This window comes from Martes martes (assembly GCF_963455335.1).
Source record: "Martes martes genome assembly, chromosome: 1".
Classification (NCBI taxonomy): Eukaryota; Metazoa; Chordata; class Mammalia; order Carnivora; family Mustelidae; genus Martes; species Martes martes.
Genome location: NC_137888.1, coordinates 199,723,264 through 199,749,335, shown reverse-complemented (window position 1 = coordinate 199,749,335; position 26,072 = coordinate 199,723,264). Strand labels below are relative to the sequence as shown.

Here is a 26,072-nt window from a genome sequence, read left to right as displayed (position 1 = left end):
GGAAAGTGACTCAGGCTGGAAGAAACAGTTTATCATCTTTCACCTTCAAGAGGTAAAAGTCTAAATAAAACTCACTTTCCCAGCAGGTGGTTTCTGCGCACTCGCAATGGGACCGGCTGTTTTAGCGACTGCGTTAGGTTCAGGCTTTCGAGCCGGAGCAGATGCCTCTGTTTTTTTCTCTACTTTGGCCTGGATGGAGATAAAGGGAGGGCACATTTCAAACCAAGAGGGTAAGAGCCCAAATGCCAAGAAGGGAAGAAAGATGTAGGGGACTCGAATCCAGGCCAGGCCACCAGGCAGAAGCAGGTCACCCTGTGCTCCTAAGAAAAAACCACCAGTTTCCAGGGTAGACCAGCCAGGGGGAGGAGCTGCAGTCCAGTCCCGAGACCCAAGGATGAGCTCAAGATAGCGTTCACAGAGAGAAGGCAGGAAGGAGGGCTATGTTAGTGATTCTCTTTGGAGTGTGTGTTTTCCAATCAGGATGCTCTCCCACTCAAATGTCTTCACCCCAAGCATGCTGCCGTAGTCCACAGGGAGCTACTACTGAGGATGGGAGTGTCACACCACTCAGCTATGTTGGAACAGAAAATAATCTGATCACTCAGTTGAGTCACTCAACTCTCCACCAAGACCACCTGCAACTGTTTGCCCAAGGAAAAGCTAAAAAGAGTCCAGAAGGGGGAGATGGGTCACAGTCTGGGTGCACCAGAGCCGCAGCCTCTTAGCCAAAGCAACTCTCAGGCCCTTTTTCCAGACTAACCTCAGTTTGCCATCACTGTCTTCCAAAAGTACCAGGATTCTGCCTCATTTTGGACCCTGTTTTCAATTATTTAAAGGCTCGGGGTTGAAGCAAATTAAACTATCCTACCCTGAGTGGGAGGGGAGGGTGGTTTATTGCTAGAGAATGACATAGGAAATGAGAAGGTTCCTGGTCCAAGGACTTGGACTGGGATTTTCGCCACCACCTTTCCATACACCAAAGTCCCGCCATTGTGAAGAGCTGACCGTTGCTAGTTCTGGGGTGGATGCCACCAGAAAATCCTGAAGCGTGAAGCGCCAGGGCCTGCCCTGCCATCCTCCGTCACAACCCCCTGTGGCAGCCCTTCTGATTAGGAAAGCAGGAGGCCTGCAGCAGCGAGTCCCCCCGGTCACAGCACACTCACGGCCACGGCCACAAGAGGACACCCCTTCCTCTTCCAGGAAGAAGCCTCCTCTCCCCACATCAAAGCTTCCACCTCCTACAGGTCCTGCCGCTCAGACAGGGTAGGGTGGGAAGCACGTCTGGTCTCTCACCTTCACAGGGTCTCACAGTCCTCCTCTGCTTGTCTTGTTAAGGGGAAAAACCCTTTTGCCTCCAAACAAAAATGTAAGCCTAAAGCACACAACACAGAATAGGAGCCCCTCGGATGGGGACGGGAAGAGAGAGCCTGCTGCTGGGACCTGGAGCCCAGGCTGAAAGTCCCTGAATCTAATGTCCCGACTGCCCTTCTTCTTTGGTGGGTGCCTGGGGCTGATGTGAGGACACGCTGGGGGACAGCAGGGGGGGGGGGTGTGTGGGGTGGGTGGGTGGGTGCGAGTGTGTGTGTGGCAGCGGAAGAAGCAAGGGCCGGCATGCCGAGGACCCCCAGCTCCCTGGACTCACCCGGCCTCCTCCAGGCTGATGCTTGATGTTTTCTGTGGAGCCAACCTTGGAGCGGACATTCTTCAGATCAGGGGCAGAAGTGTTGGTAGATGGGCGGCTCAGCCTGGGGGCAGAGGAGCTGGGCTTGGCTGATATGGGCTTCTTGTCTGAGGAAGGTGTCCCGGAGGGCCGGGGCGGGGTGGATGTGGGCTTGGCTCGGCTGGGAGCCACCCCTGCCATGGGGGCGGCCCCAGGGACAGTGGTGCTTTTCTTCACGGAGCTGGTGGACGTACTCTTGGAGCGACTCAAGTCAGCTGCAAAGGTAGGAGTAAGCGAGGACACGGGGTCAGGGGGAAAGAACAAAAGGGAGCCTCAGAGCCGCAGAGAGGCAGGGGTTTATTTTAGGGTTTCGCGAAGTAGGGCACAGGATGTTACCTGGTGCAGATTGTGTAGCTGTCTTCTTCATGTCTGCAGGTTTTCCCTCGGTCTTGATGGCTGCACAGACATGCATGTTTTAACACTGAGTGCTTACAAAGTGACCTAGTGACTGGCTCATCCAGTCTTGAGATTCATTCATTCATTCAACAATGACTGAATGTCCCTTTCAGGCCATGGACTGTGCTAGTCACTGGGACTAAACGAGGAGGAAATCAGCCAGACTGTGCCCTCTGGAGCATTCACGGCCACCCACTCTGTCTTGTCCTGTTCTACAGGCTTGCCAGTGCCTTCTGCATGGCCTCGGAAATGGGTCATCAGTACACGCCAGTGGAACTGAACCATCTATTTCCTGTCATGTCTGCTCAGGACCATGATGTGCTGAGCGCTGTGAAGTTACTAAGAAAGGAACAGTAAATCCTACCTGGGAATCTCTAAGAATTCCTTTCACTCAGGAATTTTCTGAATATACATACTTGCTAACCTCATATGGAGACCAAGGATCCACTTTTCAATGTACCCCATGAAGGATGAGTGCACAAACAGGGGTGCATGGCTTTCTGAGATGTTGGCTGGAGCTACTGATGGGGGCAAAGCCAAGGCCCCACCCTTCTCCCCACTGGTTCCCGCAAGCATGAGGGGTGACAGGACTCACCGGTGGGCCTCCTGGGCACAGGTGTTGGGGGGCTTCGACTGCTTGGCCCAGCTGAGGCAGGAATGGCAGCGGCTGAGGCTTTTGGAAGAGTCTGGGTGCTCTTGGAGCCAGGCTTGAGGGCTGGAGCAGAGGCCAGCTTGGATGGTGAGGTTCGTTTCTCAGGAACCTTTGCCTCTGCAGCAGGCTGCTAACAGGGAAGCCGGGATAAGAACTGCAGGTCAGCAAGAGCCCTGGGAAGTTGGCAGACACCAGACAACCGGCAACAGTTTATGCTGCTCTAAGATCTAAGTCCTTCAGACAACGTAAGGAATGGGCTGTGCAGGGCTCTGTGTCAGCTGGAGTCAGCAAACAGGGAGCCTAACTATCTCAATCCAGCCTGAACCAGTGAGAATGAACAAACCGGAAAAGGATACTACATCACGGATACAGCTTGTCTCAGGATCTAATGTATTTAAATACATTAAATACATCAGTATTTAATCACTTGACCAAAGATAAATAAATACATAACACAAAAAATTAAAGATTAAGTTCAATCGAATTCAGGCATTCCTTTGGCTAAGATGCACCCTGTGAATGTGGGGTTAGGGCTGCAAATGGCGAGAACACTGGCCCTCGTCAGTTAGATCAAAAGCCTGAGCTCTAACCCCGGTCAGGCCCCCAGCTCACAGTGTGTTCCTGGGCAAATCACAGAGCCTCTCTGGGCTTTACTTCCTCAGCTGGATAAAGGAGATCAAATGGAGGATCTCTAGGGACCGGCTTTGATGCTATGCAGTGTTAGGGACTGGAGGAGGCAGGCCTGACCACCAGACGGGAGGAGAAGCACTGATGTCCCAGCTGCGACTGAGAGCAAAAGGGAAGAGTCTCGCAAGTGCATCTGAGTCACTCTAATTCCTCTTCCAGGGAAGCTGGGTACATCCTCACTAGTAAGGAAGGGAAGGAATCAATCTAGCCCGGTTTCTACAGGAACAGAAGTACCAAGTTACTCAAGAGAATAAACCAAATCATAGACACAGCGGACCCAGCTCTTTTACTCCACAAGAAATGGCCACAGAGGGCTGTCTGCTGGTGGGGACAAGCACGATACAGCTTAAATGGAAAATCGGCCAGGAGGGTGCTCAGAAATGTAAGGGCTGGCATCCAATTAAAGTCAAGTCCTGAAAGTGCAGGCTCATGACCATTTCTGCAGATGAAGTCCCTGAGTATGGCAGGAACTGGGTTCAGCTGCCAGCTCTGTTCAGAACAGATCACAGGATTTTATGCAGAGGGATCCCTCCCATCGGCTCTAAGATCTGGGTATAAACCAGACATTCTCCGAGGTCTCCTTCAAATTCTCAACATTCGGGCTATGATTCAGAATAATCTAGTAGGGTCTTATTTTGCTAGTAATAGTGATGAGTTGGAAAAAAGGTGTAAGGGAAAGAAAGCTCTAAAAAAATGTGACACCCTTGATTCAGACTTAGGCTCCTGGCTTTGGCAAGCGACAGAACCAGCCCGCTTTCGTAACTGCAGTTAGGCTGCTCCTTCTCAATTTAATTCAACTGAGAAATGAATTGAGAATTCAATTCAATCTCAGTTTTCTTCTCTACCAGAATCCTGGATCTACTTATTTTTTCTAAGTAAGTTTTTTTTCCCTTTGTCTGCTTCTTCAATCTTTCTACCAAAATAAGGATAAAAATAAATTTCATCAGACTTTAGTTTTTAATCAAGCTCCCAAAATATTTTCATCTGTTTCTTATCTAAAAAACAAACAGCGGTAATAACTGGAAGGCAGATCAGCTTTTCAAAAAGGTCAGCTGTTCTCAAAATGCCATCTGAAAGCTGAACGGCAGAAGCCATGAAAGAACAATGTTGACAGAGGCCCTGAGCATCAGTGTTAGAGTCAGTCCCAAGTTCAAATACTGGCTCTGCCACTTACTAGCACTGGACCCTAGGAAGGTTACTTCACTGAGCTATAAAATGAGAATACTAATACCCACATCATGGGTTGTTCAGAGAGACAATCAAAGGAATTAGCTTATATAAAGGAACCAGTAGAGGACACTCTCATGATGATTATTACTGCAGAGTGAAATTTCACTAGACACCCCCCTCCCACACCAGCTTCCATCAGCTCTAGGACTTTGGGTGCCAGGGCTCCAGTCGCCCTTCCTCTGCCCTCTCACACTAATATACTGTCTTCTCACGATCAAGAAAGCAGTCAACTGGGTAAATGAGGAGGGTCAGAAAGTTATATATTTTGCCATTCTTAGTCTGTGACAGGATTTCTCAGTTTCTTGGCCAGGTTCCAACCCAGACTACAATTCCTAGGTTCCACCGATTTTCTTTACAAGATTACATGATACACTAACATGATACACTAACATTTTAACACTGGCAACTACTGCCCACCAGGAATTTAACCAGTAACATTGAGCTGACTGAAAGGCCCTTCTCAAATGAAACAAGACGTTAAGGAAGGCAGCCGCAGACTCCAGTGGCCCTTCTAGAACGATCCTGTTGGAGCTACTTCTGCTCCAAATTGACCAGCTTCTAGGCAGCTATGTGTGGGTGACCTGGGAAACTGAAACCCTGCATGGGACGCCTACTGAGAGAGGCCCAGTGTCAAAAGCAAAGGAAGTTGTCCCACGTTGTTGCAATCTACAGAGGTCAGCTAGAAGACCTTATTCAAAAAAGTAACGGGCAAAACTCACTTCTGCCAGACGATTAAAGAGAAAGACAAGGAAGCAAATTTGAGGTATCTGATGTGGGAACTCTACCCAAAAAAAGTATGTGACAGTCTGTGGAGGAGGGCGAACTGGCTAGTAAGTGCTCAAACCGGGGAAGAGTACTATGGAGGAGCTGGAGAAAGGAAAAGAAAACAAGGCAGATGCAGTATCGCCTCCCAGCAGGGAAAGGAAAGGTACAAACTCTAAAAGGCCTTCAGATGTTATGGCTGCATCGTGAGCCCCCAAGATTTGCAAGTGACCTTTCTCCCCTTCCCCCAGTTCCACCAGCTTGACTGCACTGCCAGGTAGCAATGAGAGCGATGAGACCCTTGGGAGAACGTCTCCCTGGCACAGAGCTTAGGTGGCTACTTACCTTGGGTTTTGCGTCTTTTGCAGGTAAGGTGGAAGGCCTGGCAGTGGCGGCAGCAGGGCGTTTGGGTGGGGCAGCCGGCACTAAGCCTGCAGCGAGGCTCATAGGTTTTTTATTCGACCCACCAAAGGTGGTGGGAGCCGACTGCTTAGGGAGAGGAGTGGGCTGAGTTTTGGCTTTCGATGTTGAAGTCTTTGCTGGTTGAGTGGTGGCCAAAGGCTTTAAGTTGATGTGTTGTTTTGTTTTGTTTTTTTAAAAAGTCAACATCAAACACACAGACAAAAATAAAAACAAATTAAAAAAAAGTATAAATTGCACAATTCAAAGTAAAATTATAAGTAATGAGGATATATGCAACTGAAAAGCAGCATTCTGTTCTTCTGAGCTCAGTAAGGGGTAAAAAGAAGCCACGAGAAAGATAAAGAAAACTGGGAATTCACTCTTACTGACAACATCACAAATTCCAGCAGTTCGGTGCCTGAAGATTTAAATTCAGTGGCGCTTTAAACAATTAACTAACTTTTGGTGGCTGCAAAAATTCTATGAAGAAAAGTCATTAGCAGGTAATTAAATGGTCATTATTTGTGCCTTGATGAAGTATGGCACTTGTGCTCGCCAATGAGCACCAGTGAAAGTGCCTGAAGCTTTGATCCACCTTAAAAATCTGAGTTCCCTTTTTACAAGCAAAGATTGCAGATTCTATTTCTGAATAGTTCTGCAAGATCCCATGCTGCTGTAAAGGGGAGCAGAAGTAAGTCCTACAGAATATTTCTACAGGTAGTCAAGATCATGGGGTCAAAAGCGAGACTGTAAGGGTTGAGTTAGGCTACTATGGCAAAATAGGAATATAAAATATTTTCTAAGAATGTCCAAAATTGGAGAAGGCCTACTAATAGCTCAGAAAAAAGAAATTTCTTTCATGATTCAAGCAATAATAGCAGAAGATAGGGTCTTCAAAAATGGTAGCCAGAGAAGATAACCCACCACTCTGGTGCCTACCTTTGTTTTCTTCTCTGGGCTTGGTGGGAGCTCCTTGGTTGGAGGGGCGGTGATGTCATTTCCGGTCACACTCCCAGCAGGCCGGCCTTCTTCTGGCTTACTTATTCCTAAGTGGGGGTAAAGTCATGCTAAGCAGATGTTTTTCATACCCATTTAGAAAAAGCAAGTCTTAGGAGAGAGAGACCACTGACTAGCACTGCATTCTGAAGAAAATCCACAGGGCTGTGCTCTGAAATGTGGACAAGACTCCCAAGTTCCTCTCACTGTGACAGGGCCGTTTTAGATTCCAGAGATTCAGGCAGCCGGTCCCTGTGGAGAAGCAACCTAAGTGGGATTTGCACAAATGACCAATGGGAGGCAACAGCCCTTAAGGTTTGGTTTCCCTTCCCTGGAGACCAGCAAAGAGGTTCTGTCACCTAAGCACTAACTCCCAGAGCACATGGGACAAAAACCTCTTCTACAAGAGTTTATCTCTTGGAATAAAGGTTGCTGAAGATGGGATATGAGCCAGAAGATCATCCAATGTCCTCCCCTTACTTCCTTTCTCTGTAAAGCACCACTTTATGGAGGATGTGAGATTAACTTGATCTGGTTCTAGCAGTGACCCAGATTTCCAACAAGCCAGAGCAGACCCATGAAATCAGACCCAAGGCCAGAAATAAAGTCTATGCCTGAGGCTGGGCCCAGCAGCACCACTGTGGGGAGGTAACTCCAGATTTCAATAGGGCTACACCCGAATGCACTGAAATACCATGAAATTTATAACCTGGGTGTGGGGAAGACCTTTCTGAGTGGCACAAAATCCCAAAGGCACAGAAGATCAGTCTAAGGAAAAATTTTTAAAAAGTAATGTAGGAAAAAAAATAATAAGTCAGAAAACAGACAATAAATAGGAAAAAAATTGAACACCATATCAAAGACAAACAGCTTATTATATAAATTACACCTACAAATCACTAATTCCCATAAAAGCCGACAACCCACTGGAATAATGGCCCAATGATTATGAACACAGCTTCCAGAAGAAATAAAAATCGAAAGTAAGAAAAGGTGCCCAATTTTTCAGAGAAATGATAATTAAAACCACACTGAGATGTCATTTTCAACCTAACATATTGTCAGAAGTCCTACAACATGAAAACAGCCTGTGGGGATAAATCAGATCGTCGCGCGGCTAATTGTGCAGGGCAACCTAAGTGTAGCTAAATTCTAATCCAGATATCCAATTTCCAGAAATGTATTTCAAATACTTACTTGTTAAGATTTTATTTATTTATCTGACAGAGAGAGACACAGCGAGAGAGGGAGCACAAGCAGGGTGAGTGGGAGAGGGAGAAGCAGGCTTCCTGCTGAGCAGGGAGCCCTATGCAGGGCTCGACCAGAGAGAGACACAGCGAGAGAGGGAGCACAAGCAGGGTGAGTGGGAGAGGGAGAAGCAGGCTTCCTGCTGAGCAGGGAGCCCTATGCAGGGCTCGACCCTGGGATTATGACCTGAGCAGAAGGCAGACGCTTTAATGACTGAACCACCCAGATGCCCCCAGAAATTTATTTCAGAGGTGTATTCACATACCAGCAAAACTGCAAATGTGTCAAGGTCTTCATCAGAACACATTCCTAATAGGACAGAACAAAAACATCCTGGAAGTCTGTTCACAGAAACGTAATTTCAGGGGTGCCTGGGTGGCTTGGTGGGTTAAGCCTCTGCCTTCAGCTCAGGTCATGATCCCACGGTCCTGGGATGGGTCCCCACGTTGGGCTCTCTGCTCAGCAGGGACCCTGCTTTCCCCCCTCCTCTTCCTGCCTCTCTACCTACTTGTGATCTCACTCTGTCAAATAAATAAATAAAATCTTAAAAAAAAAAAAAGAAAGAAAAGAAACACAACTTCAGCACCGTGGCAGAAATACCAATGCAATCTCTGCATCTGAAAAAATAAAGCATGGCCAATATGGAACCATTTCTATTAAGTGAAGAAAAAAAGTAAGGCGCAGAATAGTAAGATAATATGAAACTAGTAAGAAATACGTTTATCTAGAGAAGGGATGCAGGGGGCAAGGTACATTCCTAATGCAAATACACTTCTGCGTGCATTTTAAAAAGGCCTTTGGAAGGAACATAATGTGTGTACACTTGACCTCGCCTCCCCGCCCCACCACCTCCTGCAGAAGGACAGCACGCTATTAAAACCAGGACGTGGATATTGGTACAATCCGCAGAGCTTACTCGCATGTGTTCAGTTCCACGTGCACTCGTTCGTGAGATGTGCACACGCACACACACAGTGCCATGCAATTTCAGCACGTGTAGTTTTACATAACCACTCCTAACAACCAGGACAGATAAGTGTGCCATTACCACAGGGCTCCCTCATGTCACCCTTTTAGAGCCATCCCCTCCCCTCCTTTTCTAATCCTTAAATCTCTGGCAACCACCAATCTGCTCTCCATCTCTAGAACATTATCTCAAGAATATTACATAAATGGAATCACACAGTATGTTCCCTTTTGTGTCTGGCTTCTTTTCCCCCAGCGTAATGCTTCTGAGATGCATCGGTGTTGCTCCATGGATCAGCGGTTCGTTTCCCTTTATTACTGACCATACTGCGTGGTACATCTCCACCACAGTTTCACTCACTGTCCACCTAGCGCAGCTCCAAACACTGAGGCACAGGATTTCTATGAAGACGGTGTCACTGTCAGTAGGTGGAAATGCAGTTAATTCCAGCCTGTGACCCTGCTGAAACACTTAGTAGTTCTAGGAGTTTTTTTCGTAGATTCCTTGGAATTTTCTATACAGACAATCGTGTCATCTGCAAAGAGAGTCAGATTTATTTCTTCCTTTCTAATCTAAAGGCCCTTTTATTCCCTTTTACTTTGTTGCACTAATCAGAACTTCCAGAATTCCAGTAAGCAGGAATGGTTAGAGCAGGCACCCCTGCCTCTTTCCCACTGTCATGGGATAAGCACTCAGTATTTCATTGTTAAGCGTGATGGTACAGAGGTTTTTTTGGTAGATAAGGAAGTTGATCAAGTTAAGAACATTCTCCCTCTTATCTTTGATGAGTGTTTTATCATAAATGGGTGTTGGGGTTTTGTTGAATGCATTTCTATGCTTATGAAATTTTAGACTGCTGATATGGATTTACATTGATTTGGTTTTTGATGACTGAGCCAGCCATACATATCTGGAATAAACTCCACTAGGCTGTTGTTTGCAATTTTTATATATTGCTGGGTATGATGTTAATATTTGGTATCTAAGTTCATGGGAGACAATAGTCTGTACTGTCTTTGTCTGGTTTTATACAGACCTCATAATATGACTCAGAAATATTCCTGCCTCTTTTATTTTCTGGAAAAGAATGTGTAAAGCTGGTGTTAATTACTCTTTAAATATAAGGTAAACCCCTACAGTGTATCCCTCAGGAAATTTTTAAATAAAAAATCTAATTTTATTAATGATTATTCAGGTTTATCTATTTTACCTTGGTTGAGTTTTCATAATCTGTGCTTTTCAAGAAATTTCTTCTAAGTTATTGAATCTGGGGGTGTAAAGGTGCTCCTAGTGTTCACTTTTATCCTTTGAATAGCTGTAGTAATATCCCCTATCTATTCCTGTTGTTAGTGGTTTGTGTCTTCTCTCTTTTTAGCTTTGTCAATTTTGTTCCAGGTTTACCAGCTGTATCGGTATTTTTTAAGAACCAGCTTTTGACTTAATACATTTCCTTTGTTATTTTCTTGTCTACAATTGCACTGATTGCTGCTTGCTTCAGATTTATTTTGTTCTTTTTCTAGTTTCTTGATGTAGCAACTTAGACTACTAATGTGAGATCTTTTCTCTTTTCTAAGCACCTGGGGCCATAAGGTCCCCTCTCAGCACTGCTATGGCTGCATTCTATAAATTTTGATGTTGTATTTTCGTTTTTATTCAGTTCATTTTATTTTTAATTTACTTTAAGTTTTGATTTTAATTCCAGTTAGTTAACATACAGTGTAATACTACTTGTAGGTGTACAATACAGTAATTCAACACTTCCATTAGCTCCCTGTGATCATGAAGTTCATTTTTTTAAAAGATTTTAAAATAATTAAGTAATCTCCACACCCAACGTGATGCTTGAATTTACAACCCTGAAATCAAAAGTTACACTCCACTGACTGAGCCAGCCAGACCCTCTCATTTTGTTTTTAAATTTTCCTGTGATAATTTCCTCTCTGACTCATGGATTATTAAGAAGTGTACTCTTGGGACGCCTGGGTGGCTCAGTGGGTTAAGCCACTGCCTTTCGGCTCAGGTCAAGATCCCAGAGTCCTGGGATCAAGTCCCGCATCGGGCTCCTTGCTTGGCAGGGAGCCGCTTCTCTCTCTGCCTCTGCCTGCCTCTCTGCCTGCTTGTGTGCACGCTCTCTCTCCCTGACAAATAAATAAATAAATCTTACAAGTATACTCTTAATTTCCAAATGATCAGAGATTTTCCTGTGGTCTTTCTACTACTGGTTTCTAATTTGATTCCATATGGTCAGGTAACATGCTGTGTATGATTTTAATCTTTTAAAATTAACTAATTAATTAATTTTTGAAGATTTTATTTATTTGAGATAGAGCGAGAGAGAGCACAAACTGGGAGAGGGATGGAGAGCGAGGGAGAAGCAGACTCCTTGCCCAGGACCCCAGGATCATGACCTGAGCCGAAGATAGATCCTTAACTGACTGAGCCACCCAGGTGCCCCTGATTTTAATCTTTTAGGTGTACTGAAATTCATTTTTGACTCAGCAAATGTTATGACTTGGCAAATGTTCCATGGGAGCTTTCACTCTGCTGTTTTTGGGTGGAATTTCTGTAAATGTCAACTGGATGCTATTATTGTTAAGTTATTCTTTATCTTTGCCAATATTCTGTCCAATAGCTCGATCAATCGCTTAGAGTGGGATGGAGAACTCCTGAACCATAATTATGACCTGTTTCTCCTTTCAGTTTTACCATTTTGTTTCCCATATTTTGCAGCTCTGCTTTTGGTGCATATACATTCAGAATTGCTCTGTCTTCTTGATGCACTGATTCTTTATTCCTTGCTCTGAAGTCTATTTTGTCTGATATTAATATAGCCACTTAAAAAAATTAACATTAACAGGAAATATCTTTTTCCACCTTTTACTTTCAACCTACCTATGGTCTCTATGATCAACATGCATTTCTTGTAGAGAGGATGTACTCGGGTCATTTTTAAATAATCTGTTCTTCTAATCTCTGTCTTTTAATTGTAGTATTTAGGCTATTTGCATTTAAAGTAATTACGGACAGGCTAAGGCTTACACTGACATTTTATTATTTGTTTTTTTCCCCCCTCTGGGCTTTAATTTTAATTACTTCAAAATAGCAGAACTTAGTACCAAATGTTTAAACATCCATTATAATTGCTACACTGTGTAACCAGCCTTGTTTAAATCTCAGCAGCTACATAAAACTCATCAATTTTTCTTTAGGAAAAAGGTAGTAAAAATCCCAAAGAATGAAGGAAGAGACTACTAATCAAAGGTCACATTCACAGATCTATAATTCTTCGGCATCTCAAGGGGCTGGAAGGAGGCAGGGAAGACGTGAGGATGTTAGAAAAGCGTACTTCTTATCTTGTGGCCCCATTTGTGTTCTTAGGCAAGGGAGGATCTAGAGGAAAGGAAAAGCTCAGAGGCTGGAATGTCAAACAAAATAGTGGTTCAAATGGTAAGGAGGCCCTCAACAACAGCAGAATAGGAAGACCCAGAAGTAGCACTAGAGTCCACTCCATCAACTGGGGGGCTTCTTCCTGGCATCCAAGTCCTTTTTAGTTTCTTCAAGTTTTGTAGCCAGGTCCGGTATGCCACGGTTCTGAGCCAGGTACGTTCTCACCATGGCTAAATCCAAGCAGAAACTGGAGCACGGTGGGCATGGAGGATGGGTCTGTTTTTCATTTGTTCTCTCTACTTCTCTTGCCTTCCTGTGGGCTACTTGAGGAAAAAAATGATACTTGAACATTTTTGTAAAATCCCGTTCTAACTATTTGCGTTTGAGTGTATGGTTTTGCTTACTTCCATTTAGGATCTTTTGTTCTCCCTGCTTTTAAACATGTCTTAGGTATTTCCTTTTCATACACTGAGCACATCAGATGGTACTGTAATTTTTGTTTCGTTCATCAAACACGATTTTTAGAATTCACGAGGATAGTCCATTTATATTTACCTCTATTTTTACCCATTCTGTTGTTCTCACTGTTCCTTCATTTCTGAAATTCCAAGCCTCCTCCTGTTATGGTATCTTATGGTATCTTATTTTTTTGGAGAGCTTCCTTTAGGCTTTCTCTAAGGGCAGATCTGCTAGCAACAATGCTCTTAGTTTTCCTCTAAGAGTGTAGTTACTTTCCCTTCATTCCTGAAGGATAGTTTTCCCAGATAGAAAACTTGCAGTTGACTGTTCTTTGCCTTTAGCACTTGAAAAATGTGCCACTTCCTCTTGGCCGCCAAGGTTTCTGGTAAGAATCACGCTGTCATCTGAACTGCTATTTCCAGCAGCTAATGCGTAATTTCTCTCTGGTTGTTTTTAAGATTTTTTTCTTTGTCTTTAGTTTGCAGAATTTAATTATCATATGTCTTCCTTGAGTTTTTCTCTTTGAGGTTCATTCAGTTTCTTGAATCTGCAGCTTTAGGTGTTCTGACAAATTTGGGAAGTTTTCAGTCATTAGTTCTTCCACTAGCTGTTCAGCCTCACATTCTTTCTCATCTCCTGGGATTCTAATGATATGAATGTTAGATTTTGTGTTATTGTCCCCAAAGTCTCTGAGGAGCTGTAGTATTTTTTTCAGCCTATTTTCTCTCTGTTGTTTAGCCGGAATAAATTCTATTGATTTGTGTTCAAGTTCACTGATTCTGTTCTCTGACATTTCCAATGTACTACTGAGCCCATCAGACACGCTTTATAATTTTTGTAAAAAGATTATTTATTTATTTATTTATTTGACAGAGATCACAAGTAGACAGAGAGGCAGGCGGAGAGAGTGAGAGGAGGAAGCAGGCTCCCCGCCGAGCATAAAGCCCAACGTGGGGCTTGATCCCAGGACCCTGAGATCATGACCTGAGCCGAAGGCAGAGGCTTGACACACTGATCCACCCAGCCACCCCTATAATTTGATTATTGTATTTTTCCTATCCATAATTTCCATTTTGTGTTTTTTTGTAACTTCTATTTCTTTGCTGATACCTTCTAAAAGTTCTCCATTTGTTTCAAGATAATTCATCATTGCTTACTGAAGCAATTTTATAATGGCTGCTTTAAAAGTCCTAATTTCGTATGTTAGCAGTTAATCATTGTTTAAATTTAGGGTGCATGTTCTGGCTGTAGTTTCAATGACAATTTAGTTTCCAGAGCCCTTGTAATGCAATTCTGGTCTGCTGTGTTCTTCTGGCTGCAAGAGACTGTCACTCAGTCCCTGATGGTACTTCTAACAAGGGCTGAAGGCACTTCCCTGGGCCAGGTGGTTTCACTAGGTGGGGGCTGAGTGATGCTGGACCCATAGAATACAGTTTCTCTTGACTTTTCTCTGGCTCCCTGGTGCTGGCAGACTTTCTGTTTGATCTCTGCAGGAACTGCTGGAAGCAAGAAGCACTTACCTGGCCTTTTGCTGCTGGAGATAAGGTTGTAGGAGATAATCTCCTCCCCCTTCTGCTCCTGGACAGAAAGCTAGAAGATACCAGGCCTGTGGGTGTCACTGGCACTGTCACCTGGTGGAGGACTAGGCATAGGTCATACTGTAATGCTGTCAGGTATGGAATGGGCAACAGGCAGGCCCTCGTGAGCACTGTTCAGCAGGACTGAGCCCACTGCTATTGCTGGTTATGGTTAGGAACAGGGCTTCCTCTTTCCTGGTCTTTTGGCAAGAAAAAGTAGGCTTTTAGTTTTCTTTTTTTCCTTCTCTTTCTTCTTCTTCTTTTTTTTTTTTTTTTTGAGGGGGGAGGCACCTATGCTTGTTGGCACTTCTAGGTTGCGGGTACTCCCCAGGGCCCAGACCTGGGTACATGGGAGATTAGAAACAAAACCCAGGGAACTCACTGCACACTGTCGTTCCTCAGTCTGCCCTCTCATTTGCGCCTTTCAGATTCCTTTTATAATTGTCTGCTGAATTCTTTTCAGAGTATTTAGCTGTACTTAGAGGAGAGGAGCAAAAAAAAGTGAATCAAGTGGTCTCCTCTTGGTAGGAGTTTTCCTAATGTATAGCATTCTGTACTTTTTAATGTTTGAAACCCTACGTATTTTTAGTCAAAACTGAATTTGCTTTGTTTTAAAAATATGGGGCACCTGGGTGGCTCAGTCAGTTAAGTGTCTAACTTTGGCTCAGGTCATGATCTCAGGGTCCTGGGATCCAGCCCCACACTGGGCTCCCCGCTCAGTAGGGAGTCTGCCTGTCCCTTTCCCTCCACCCCAGCTCACGCTCCTTCTCTCAAATAAATAAAATCTTTTAAAAAAATATGAAGAAGAAAAAAAGTTTTAAAACCACACAAGGTTGCTAATGTCTTTTTTTCCCCTAGAGCAAGCCAAAAGAATATCTTACCAAATGCGGGACTTACTGTCATTAGCCTCAGACCACTATGAACATTTTTCAAGAGGCACAGGATTTTTCGGTAAACAATGCGAACACAAAGTTGCACTATGATACAAGCATGTTAACATCTCAACCTGTATCGTAAGTACTCGTCACCCAGTGAAGAACATGTGACATACATGTAAGCAGAAACTGCTATGTCCCACCCAGACGGTGCTTCTCACCACGACCCCCCCATCAATGTCCCTGTAGTTTCAAAAAAGAATGCTCAAAACAGAAGTCATAACTGATCCACAGAACTTCTCCCTTCAGCTGGATTTTTCCAGTATGTGTGTCTGCTGGGAAACCCAGGCTCAGTGTCAGAGCACCACTTTGACTCCTCTCTGTCACCCTCCACATCCAGTTTTCAAGTTGAGTTGATTAGCTTATTTCACCGGCTACTCCTACATCAATCAAGCTGCTGTCACAAGAATTTCTGCCTTCAATCATCTGTCCTCCAGTTCATCTTATCCACTGAGAACAGGTGAGTCATCCTAAAGCCGACTCTGGGCCACTTTATTGTTATAGGCAGCTACCCTTTTTAAAAAGCATCTTAGGGGGGCATCTGAAGCTTGGGTTCCAACCAACTTCCTAGATTTGACCTCCCATTATTTCCGACTACGTACGTACAGATGACTGGGACATGTCTGTTCAACCCACACTCTTCTCCCAAGAAGCCCCCAGATGAATGAGGTAAACAGAAGGGATGTAAGGTAGCATGAAGTGGGGCACAGAGCCCAAACCATGGCAACCCAATGCCCTGTGCGGACCAGTCACCAAAGCAGCAAAATGGAAGAGATGGCAGAATAAAAAACAGTTCCCAGAAGGGAAGAGAATGGAACACATGTTTAAGGTGAAGCAGATGTCCCGAGAGGCACACAATGGCTGCAGCCCGGCCACACTTCCTGCAATTGGCTTCCCTGAGACTCCCTATCAATGACCACCTTTTTATAAATTTGAGTTCCTCTGAGTGTGTTTCCGTTCTTTGAAATTAAATAATCCTTACAAGGGTGCCCCATGAATACTGGTCATTGTTCTTTTACCTAATGTGAGCTGTCTAGGCTTCACACCTTTGTTTACATGAGTTCCTTTGCCTGGAAGGCTTTCCCTTGCAACATCAGACATTCAAGGCTTCCAAACCACCTCCTCCAGGTAATTGTCATGATTCATCCCTGTCTCACGGTCCCTTTCCCCACTCCAATTAGATCATAACTTGCCTGACAATCTAACGACAATATCCAGTGCCTAGATAGTAACTGGCAGATTGGAAGCACAGGAAGTAAATGAATCTTTATCTATTTTTACCTACATGGTGTTTTGCACTTAAGAGTTGGCACTTAAAGGGGCACCTGGGGGGCTCAGTGAGTTAAGCCTCTGCCTTCAGCTCGGGTCATGATCTCAGAGTCCTGGGATCGATCGAGCCCGCATTGGGCTCTCTGCTCAGCGGGGAGCCTGCTTCCTCCTCTTTCCCTCTTCGCCTGCCTCTCTGCCTACTTGTGATCTCTCTCTGTCAAATAAATAAATAAAATCTTAAAAAAAAAAAAAAGAGTCGGCACTTAAATATTTTATTAGGTGGGTAAGTCAGTGAGGTTTTCAAGTTAGTTGAATTTTTTTTCTACCACCATGAACTTCTGTTAGCGTGAACCAGGATGAACTTGTTTGGAAATAAATGAAACTCTGCACTCATTACCGCCTAGAAGGTCTATGGCATGGAACCGGATCAACTGCAGCAGATCAACAAGAAGATGACACAATCCTATCCACAAGGGGCTTGCAGTTCCGCCCCAGCTAGAAGTAAGCAACAGCACAGAGTATCTGAGTTCTTGTCATCTTGGAGTCATAAGTCACAGAGGAGATATGCAGCTTCTTTGCCCATCTCCATTAAAAAAAAAAAAAAGCTTTTCCACTTTCCCTTCCCCTAGAAAACACCACTTCTAATTTTAAGAGAAAATGAGTAAAAAAAACTTCATGAAAATGTACTAAGAAAAATAAATATTAGGCGAAGAAGCTATTTTTGACAGACAACACACAGGGTTTAAATCCCCACTAAGCAGCTTGTGAATCACAGCCCTTTGTGCTCAAACTAGACTCAGAGGAAAACAAGCTTTTGTAGACCACCAACAATAAGCTGGTGGGGGGGGGCGGGGGAGGTGGCGGGTGGCGGGGAGGTGGTGGACGGGGAAGAGCAGAGCCAGGGAAAGACACAGAAGGCGGCCACAAAGACCGGGACCGTTAGTTGTTTATTAAGTGCAAGTCTCTCCTTCTCTCTCCTTTCCCTTTCTTTCCCTTCTCCCCACAAATTCTCCCCACACACATACAGAAAGAGAAGACCAGAAGCAAGACTGGGGCAAACATGAAGAACCGGAAAAGAATATTAAATAGCCAGCTTTAAAAGGCTCTTTTTCCACTTGAACAAAAGTAAAATGTCCTCACAAGCGAAATGGAAAACAGAGCTTGCACCCAGGCTGTGCTACTTAATGAGAGGAGGCTAGAGCTGATACGCCCATTGTGAATCCACACAGTGGCAGATTTTCAAGCAAGGAAATCAATCAGTTGTGACTGGATGATTTAGGGCTCAGGAATCATCTGGTTCAAACCAACAGGGAGCTGAAGGGTGGGAGGATCGGGGATGGGGTGGGCAGGGTGACACTGAGGTCGAGCAAGGGGCTCTATTTCTTCTGTCTGCCACCCTCCGGCCCCGCCGGCCCCCACCCCCAGCCCCATGATCCGTTACACCAGCGGACACTCAGGCTGACCTAGCTAGATTCACTTCGTTTACTTTCTCGCCTCACTCCCTGCAACCTTCCAACGCGAGGAATTCAGCTTCCCCAGGCACACAGACTCCAGCGGTAACAAGCTGCCTAACGCTCCTGCCGGTAATCTGTCACTTTGGTTTCTTCCTTGCTGTCTGCTTGCTCCCCATGGAGGCAAAATTTAGAAACATACCATCACGTGGGGTCTCTTCACACAGGAATGATGGAGTGCTCTGGGTTGCAGTGACCTCGATTTCTTTCTTCCCCGCCAGAGCCGTCTGTCCTGGCTGTTTCTCACCTCCTTGGCAGACCTGGGGGCACAAATCTGTTCTTGTTTCACTGACATCTTCTGGTCCTTTCTCCTTGCTGCTTACTTCAGGAATCTGCTCCAGCTTTCCATGCAGACACAACCCAGCGGGGCCCAGTTCCTTCTTCCCAGAGCTGCTGCCGCTGCTGTTGCAGAAGGGGGTCAGTTCTCTCTTCTTGGCCACAGGCTCCTCACAGATGAGAGGAGGCATCTCTTCAGGAGACGGGATGGGCAGTTCCCCGGGGATCAATCCGTAGCTAGCTGTCTGTTCCTCAGCCACCGTCATGGAGCGCCTGACGGCAGGAGCCCCCACTCTCCTGGGCGCAGGACTTGGCACGAGGCTACTGGTAAGAGGCGGCAGGCCAGAAGAAAGCTCTTCTCTGCCAGGGAGTTCAGGATACTTCTCTGCAAGGTTGACAGCTGGGGGAACTGAGAGGTGAGAACATTCCGACAGGGCCCGACGCATTGCTTTCTTCTGCTGGGGCACTTGGTCCAGCAAAGCCCCCTCCTCAGGAGAACTCAATTGCTCCAGCTCCTTCTCATGGTCTCGGTCATGAGAGCTGACATTTACACACTCCTGGGGGAACTCCACCATAGTGATCGGTGGAATGGCAGTGGCCAAAGGCTCAGCTGTGGGGGCTGGGCACGCTATAGCCACAGATGGGGAGGACTCACATTCAGGTGGCCCAGACTTATCCTTCGCCACCCCTGTCGCCCGGCAGCCGGTGGTGATGCCATTCTTTCCTAGAGTTGCTTCCCTCGAGCCCTGAGCTACTGCATGGAAGTTGGGGTTCCAAACACTGGTTTCTTGCTCCTTAACATACTGGGTGGGGATGTCAGCAGCCCCAGGGAAGCCCACATCTGGCTGGCTCTTGATCTCTGGCCCATTCTTCCCTGCCACCGTTCCCTGAACTGTATAGGCTTTGTTCTTGTCTGGACCCTCTCCGGGTCCCACATGGAACTCAGCTGTCTTCTGGTGGACCGAGTTCCCCTCCGAGGAATGGCAGGTTTCTGAAATCACATACCTGCTCTCAAGGTGACCCGAGGCTGCCTGATACTCCTTGTCCGGCACTTCAATGCTGAGCTCTTTGTCTAGCTTCCCCTCAAAGAAGCAGAGCTTATTCTGCTCCAGGAAGCTGGCATTCTTCACAAGCCCGTCTTTCAGCTGCCCGTCCATGCTGACATTCAGTCCGATTTCATTCAGTTTGCCCTCTGTCCTCTGCCATTCAAATCCAGCTTGGCTGATTTCTTTTGGGGGGTCCATTCGGCACTCTGCAGGCTTGCCCTTACAGAGCTGGCCGTAAGCAGCAGTGCGAGAGGCAGGCTGCTTGTCTGAGAGCGACATCGTCTCTTCGACTGCTCTCCCCCCTCGCTCCTGGAGCTCTAACACCACCTACGATCACACAGAGCTGGCAGTGACATCACACCAAGTCCCCAGTATTCATCACAAAACCTATCTTTCCCCCAATGCTCCCCTCTCCTCCAGCAGCTGGGTGCTAAATGTATTTACTAGTGTGAAAGAAAGAACGAGAAAGAAAGAGAAAGGAAAGAACCTGCTACTTTCTGCACAAATGCCACTGCCAAACTGAAAGTGTAATTTCCTGTTAGCTAGCACTCTGTTTAGATCTGCAATTTACAACACGGTATGGTGCCAATCTGGGTACTGAGGGTAGTAATTACTCCGGCTTTCACTGATACAGATACATGCATACCCACACGTTCACTTATTTGACACTATGCCCACACTTTCCCATTCACCCACTCAAAAAAACGTTTTAAAAATAGGCAAGACTCATTTGCCAGTCCCCAGTCATAACCTCGAGAACAATGATTTCAGAAAATGGCTCAGAATTTCACTTAAAAAAGACCTTAATGTAGTATCAAAATTGGAGGTGTTCATTTCTCGGAGCACGAGTGGGTTTGCTGTCATAGCAACTTATCAAATTCACTTGAAAATTGACAAGTGGAGTCCCCAAAGACCAGGGAGAGCTTCATCTGTAGCTCTGCACTGTGGCAGAGTTTAATAAAGGGCTCCTTCCCGGATTTCAGCAATCAGGGCTTTGGAGATGTATATCCCAGTAAAAGACACTTGTGTGAAACATACCCCCCCACTCCTTGCACTTTGACTCCTGACCCTGCTCCCCCCGGTTCCTTGGAAAAGCGGGGTCCCTCCCTCCTACACCAGCCCTGCTTTTTCCAGCTAGTTGACTGCTCAGTTGCTATGTGAAAACACAGGGCCAGTGCATTTTTCTCTGACCTCTGCAGCACAGGGACTCTGGCAATCTGTGACAGGGTCCAGGGTCCCGATTTAATCTAGCACGGTCCTTTGCTACACTGGCCTTTGAGTTTATAAACTGTACATTCAGGACTGAAGAATCCATAAAAGAAAATGCCTGGAAAAGAAAGTTACACTTAAAGGACAGGCCATATTCTGCCCTGAACATAGCTGATTTTTGTTGCTTCCCCTGTAAGTCACCATCATGGGCTAACATAGGATACTATGAAATATTCTATCAAGAATACATGAGATGCTTTGTTCCAAGACAAAGAAAAGTCAGGCTGGATTGTTTTAAAGCCATCTGCCATCAACTGCACTGATCTGGTTATATCTGCCATCAACTGCACTGATCTGGTTATCGTTTTATAATAGTGCTTTCAGAAAAAAAAGGGGGCAAGTTAAGATTGTTCTCTTTGATCTATAAAATGTGACAAGATAACCAAAGCACAGCCCAAGAAAGTTTCCTTAACTGGAACCCCTGTCTCCAAGCACCCATTCTCTACTACTCATACCACTCACACAGCTTCTCTCAAGTCCCCACCTGCAGTGCAGGAACCAACTGCATATGCCTCCTACGGTATCTAACACTGGGCTACGTTCATGATCAGGAGTGGTGGCACTGAAATCCTCCAAAAAAAAAAAAAAAAAAAAGTGCATTTCCATTTAACCTCTGCCCTGAACATAAACTGAGCCTCTCGTTCTTCTTGACCTTAAGCAGTTTAGTAGCAATACATGTGAAAGCCAGTGAACAAAGGTTCACTGGCAAGGAACCAAGGTCATTTTACTCTGCCGCAAAGCTCCCACCAAGGAAAGGGAAGTGAGGATGCATAATGAAATGAAGGGGGTGCCGAAAGATTATGATTCTACTAAGTAACTGGGGAAAAAGAAAGATGAGAGCCTTAGGTACAGAAAGGCTTGGAATGAAACACAGCTGAATCCTAGCTTTCTTATATACATATACATATGATATAATTAAGTACATATATGATGAAAGTTAAGAAAGTTTGGCGGGAGGCTTTTGTTGCAATGCTGTCCAAACAAGCCAGAGGCAAATTTTAGAAAATACCTTAGACAACAGGTATGCCTCAACAACCTCATCCACTCAGAAACTAGTTACTCCCTGCCCCCAACACACATGCACAGCCTCAATTCACTGACATCTTCTATCTTTGGTTTATGGGAGAAAAATATTAATCTGGCTTGGAGTCAGAAGACCAGGTTTTAAAATCTCTCTGTGCCACTAACCGTTAGGATTCTGAGCACTGCACTTAACTGTTCCTAGGTTCAGTTTCTTTATCCATAAAATGCGGGGAATCTTGAAGGTGGCTTCAGGTCTCTCCGTTTTAACACTCTTACATCTCATGAGATGGCTGAAATGTGCATCGAGGAATTGTAGGTCTGTTGCTATGTTCAACTCAGAGGGATTTAACTTGGGGCTCCAGTGGCCAGTATGTTCAGTAGACCCCGCCCCTCCCCATGCAAGGGTGCTGCCTGTTGGAAGAGGTATGATGGGGGCCGTAGCAGCATGTCTGACAAGGCAACTCAGCAGTCTGAGTTGGCTGCCATATTCTGAAGGGGCAGAGAGAACCCAGATGAAGAACAAGCATGGACACTTGTTCCTTAGAGTCCAGTCATTTTTAATTCCAGGCAGACTATCCAAACCCTCCCACTGGCACCAACAACAAACAAAACAAACAAACAAAGCTCAGGCAATAATAATGAGAGTTGCCAGTCCCTAGTACTGTCAAATCCCACATATCTTGTCTCGGTGACTCTATCTATAAATAGCAAACTGCAAGTCAGCCAAAGACCAGGAGCAGGAACCTGGAGAATCAAGCTGGCCGGTCACAAGGGAGCACATACTCTGGACCGTAGTTCTTACTGCTTATCAGAAATGTGGCAGCCTGAAAGAAGACAATGACGTGGCATCTGGCTATCGGCACCAAGCAGAGGCCTCAGAGTTTATAAGGCTCGAGAGTCAGAGAGCTGAAGGGGCAATCTAAGGGATCCAGTGCCCAAGTGGTGTAAGCCCAGACAGGAAGCCCAGAGTACAGGGGAGTGCCCAAGACACCACGTCAGCTAGATGCTCCAGCCTACACACAACAAGCCTGGTGTCACCACAGGGTCTGAGTACAACAGGAGAACATGAGGCATGGTATGGCGATGCCCACAGAATCCACCCCTTGTGCAGGGGTGAAGTAATGTAACATAAAAAACATTTAACACAGAGAATGTACCCACTGATGCTAGCTTAAAAAACAAAACAAAACAAAACAAAAACACAACAAAACACTAAGAAAATGTATTGAGGTACGAAGTAGTTTTACCATTTCCAGCCGGGAATTTGATGTGAAATGATAAAGCGTAAACCCTTACACTGAAGAATTACTGCATGAGGTCCCCTCTGACAAAGGTAGGCAAAAATAAACCACCACCACCAAGAAACACCATACAAACCCCCAATTTCAATAATTAACAAATAGGAGAAAAAGAAAAGCTAGTTAGCTCTCAAATTCGTATGAACTGCCTAAAGAAAATAATATTCTATTCTCCCAATCTCTGAGGACAAGGATCATTTTATTCTATTTTTACATTTTTATTATTATTTTTTAAGGTTTTATTTGAATTGCCCAATGCTCATCGCAAGTGCCCTCCTTAATGCCGGTCACCTGCTTCCCCCATCCCCCCAACCTGTCCTCCCATCTGGTCGCTTGCTCTCTGTAGTTAAGAGTCTGTTTCTTGGTTTGTCTCTCTTTTTCTTCTGTTTGCTCCTTTGTTTTGTTTCTTAAATGGATAAGGATCATTTCATAAAAACAGTAGTGGAAGGAAAATGAACCATGTGCTACAGGACAGGATCAGAATGCTCCAACTCCCCTAACCTCACCTGCTCATTTTACAGAACAGCGAACAGGAGCTAGAGAGGGAAACAAGAGTGGTTTGTCTGAGATCACATGGTGAGTTAATGGAAAAGGCATATGGAAGATGCCTGGTTTTGGACCACCAGTCTTCCACACTGCTAAGCAGAACTTCATCTTTGTCACACTGGATGTATCCCCTTTTCATTGCTTCTGTTTTGTTCAGTGAAGACAAGTACTACAGGCTTTAATTTACAATACTTGTAATTTACTTTTCTGTGATCAATTTAAAAACTTCCAAATTAATATCTGTGTGTATACACGTATGTGTTTTGGGGGCAAAGCGAGCTTGAAATAAAGGAGAAAAAGCAGCACTGCATTTAGTTTTAGTGTCTATACCTTCATCATGGTCTTGCTTTAATTCTGCAAAGGATGAGGAAGGTGTGAGTAACTTCTTCCTTAGCAATCTTGGGTTATGAGTTTCCATTCTCAAGAACACTTAATTTTATGTTATGTTTTTGTATAGTGCCTCAATACTGTGAGCTTCCCTTCATGGGGCTTCTGAATAGGCAGGTGGGTCCTGCTTCAGTAAGAACAAGGAGAGATCCAGAGATGCGGAAGCGGACAGAGTGGCTTATACCAACACATACCAAGGAAGAAATCACAAAGAACAAGAATTAATGGGTTTTAAAATTCTCAAACGAGGTGAATGCTACCTGAATCACAAAGATGGGGGAAAACCTGGTAAAGAAAAATCAGTAAAATCTGAGGATGAAAAAAAAAAAAATCTGAGGATAGCTCTGTCAGTGCTCTGGTCCAGTTCAGAATTATAGACATAGTTTCACTCCGGAGTTCACGTTCACCCACAGGGTATAGCTGTAGCAAGATCTCAAACCTCCCCAGCCACAGTGATATTCTATCAAGTTGGCAGATGAGGAACTTACGTGAAGTCTTAAAAAGGCTGAGCATGTCCAGGCAAAAATAAATGTACTTAGGAACCAGAAGGCTTCAATTCTAGACTCAGCTGCCACTGGAATTCCTTTTCACTAGGTTCTACTCCTATTCTTACAGAACTCACTTCAATGTCACCTCTGTGAAGTCTCCCAGACCTTCACCCCCAAACTGACTCATTGATGTTTTTACATCATACTTGCTCTACACCATCTTAGGATTTGGCAACTACACCATAATCTTTTATTTATGTGCCTTTCCTGGGAGCTACTAGAAAGCAAATGGGGGTGGCCCAGAAGTTGGATACACATTAAGTTTCCTGTAAGATTCCTTTTATACGGACTTTATCATTTGACCTCACCCTTCCCATCATTAAACTCATCTGGAGACGTTCCATTTTGGAAGGTCCTTTGGGTTAAAGACTTTTACATTCCATTCTGAGTCTAAGCAAAGTGCAGAGATTCCCATGTGTCTGGTCAGCTGGTGGCTTCTGAGGCTCGTTCATCAGGCCGTATAACGACATGTCTAGGCTCCAAGCATGTTGGCACAATTGGCAGGTCTCTGACCCCAGCAGATGCACTGGCAGATGTTTTGGTTTTTGCCTGTGCCTTGAGCTAGTACTCAACCTGTTCAGGGCCTTGGTTTTGATATGTTCCACAACTGGTTTCTCTGCATCTTTCCTATCCGTTACCAAGGCAACGAAGCTACTTTCCAGACTGACCAAATGTTCCCTGTTATTGTCTCCATGAAACAATTTCTAATAAATTATCATTACAACGACAGTCGATGATGCTACTGATTACAATGACTGATGACATTCTTTACTAATAGAACCTGAAGAGTATGAAGTTGCAATCTAAGTTTCTTACCTGGGAGGAAATGATGTTTGTGTTTATATGCACATAATTATATGCAGTAACATTTCAAAGCCATATTCTACTGAATTTCAGATACATTTTTTAGTACATGTTTAACTCAAGGAAACTGTGATTCTCCCTAATTAAGTTTCAAAGACTGGGAAGTAAACAAGCAAAAAACTGAAGTGAGGGGCACCTGGGTGGCTCAGTTGGTTAAGTGACTGCTTTTGGCTCAGGTCATGATCTCAGGGTCTGGGAGTCGAGTCCGGCATCAGGCTCCCTGTTCAGCGGGGAGTCTGCTTCTCCCTCTGACCCTCCACTTCTTGTGCTCTCTCTCATTCTCCCTCTCTCAAATAAATAAATAAAATTTAAAAAAAAAAAACACAACCAACTGAAGTGAGCCATCTACTTACATTACTACTGATAAAGATAAATCACACAGACTGGGGACCCACAAAATGGAGGCCTGACTCACATCAAAAATCTGAAGTCTAAAAATCTAAGTCTGCACTTTTGGGAAATGCCTCCCTGCCAATGAAACCCAACATATACCAATCACATCCCTCCAACTCAGCTTTAGAGAATAGAACCTACCGCTGGCCTTGTAAGGAGGTCTCCACCCTCCTAGTCACGCTACTATGCAGCGCCACTTGTAATGCTCTAGAAAACGTGCTCTA

The 26,072-nt window shown here is 44.9% G+C and overlaps 1 protein-coding gene across 1 annotated transcript in view; it reads right to left on the bottom strand.

The window, feature by feature from the left end:
- The window catches only part of MAP4 (microtubule associated protein 4), a 190,539-nt gene that overhangs the window by 13,057 nt on the left and 151,410 nt on the right, over positions 1-26,072 (bottom strand). The window contains exons 10-15 of the mRNA XM_080829190.1: positions 6,789-6,895; positions 5,793-6,008; positions 2,712-2,898; positions 2,057-2,116; positions 1,643-1,935; positions 76-189 (exon numbers count right to left, since the gene is read on the bottom strand). Of these exons, the coding sequence (XP_080685316.1) occupies positions 76-189; positions 1,643-1,935; positions 2,057-2,116; positions 2,712-2,898; positions 5,793-6,008; positions 6,789-6,895 (977 nt within the window). The remainder of the gene's footprint in view (positions 1-75; positions 190-1,642; positions 1,936-2,056; positions 2,117-2,711; positions 2,899-5,792; positions 6,009-6,788; positions 6,896-26,072) is intronic.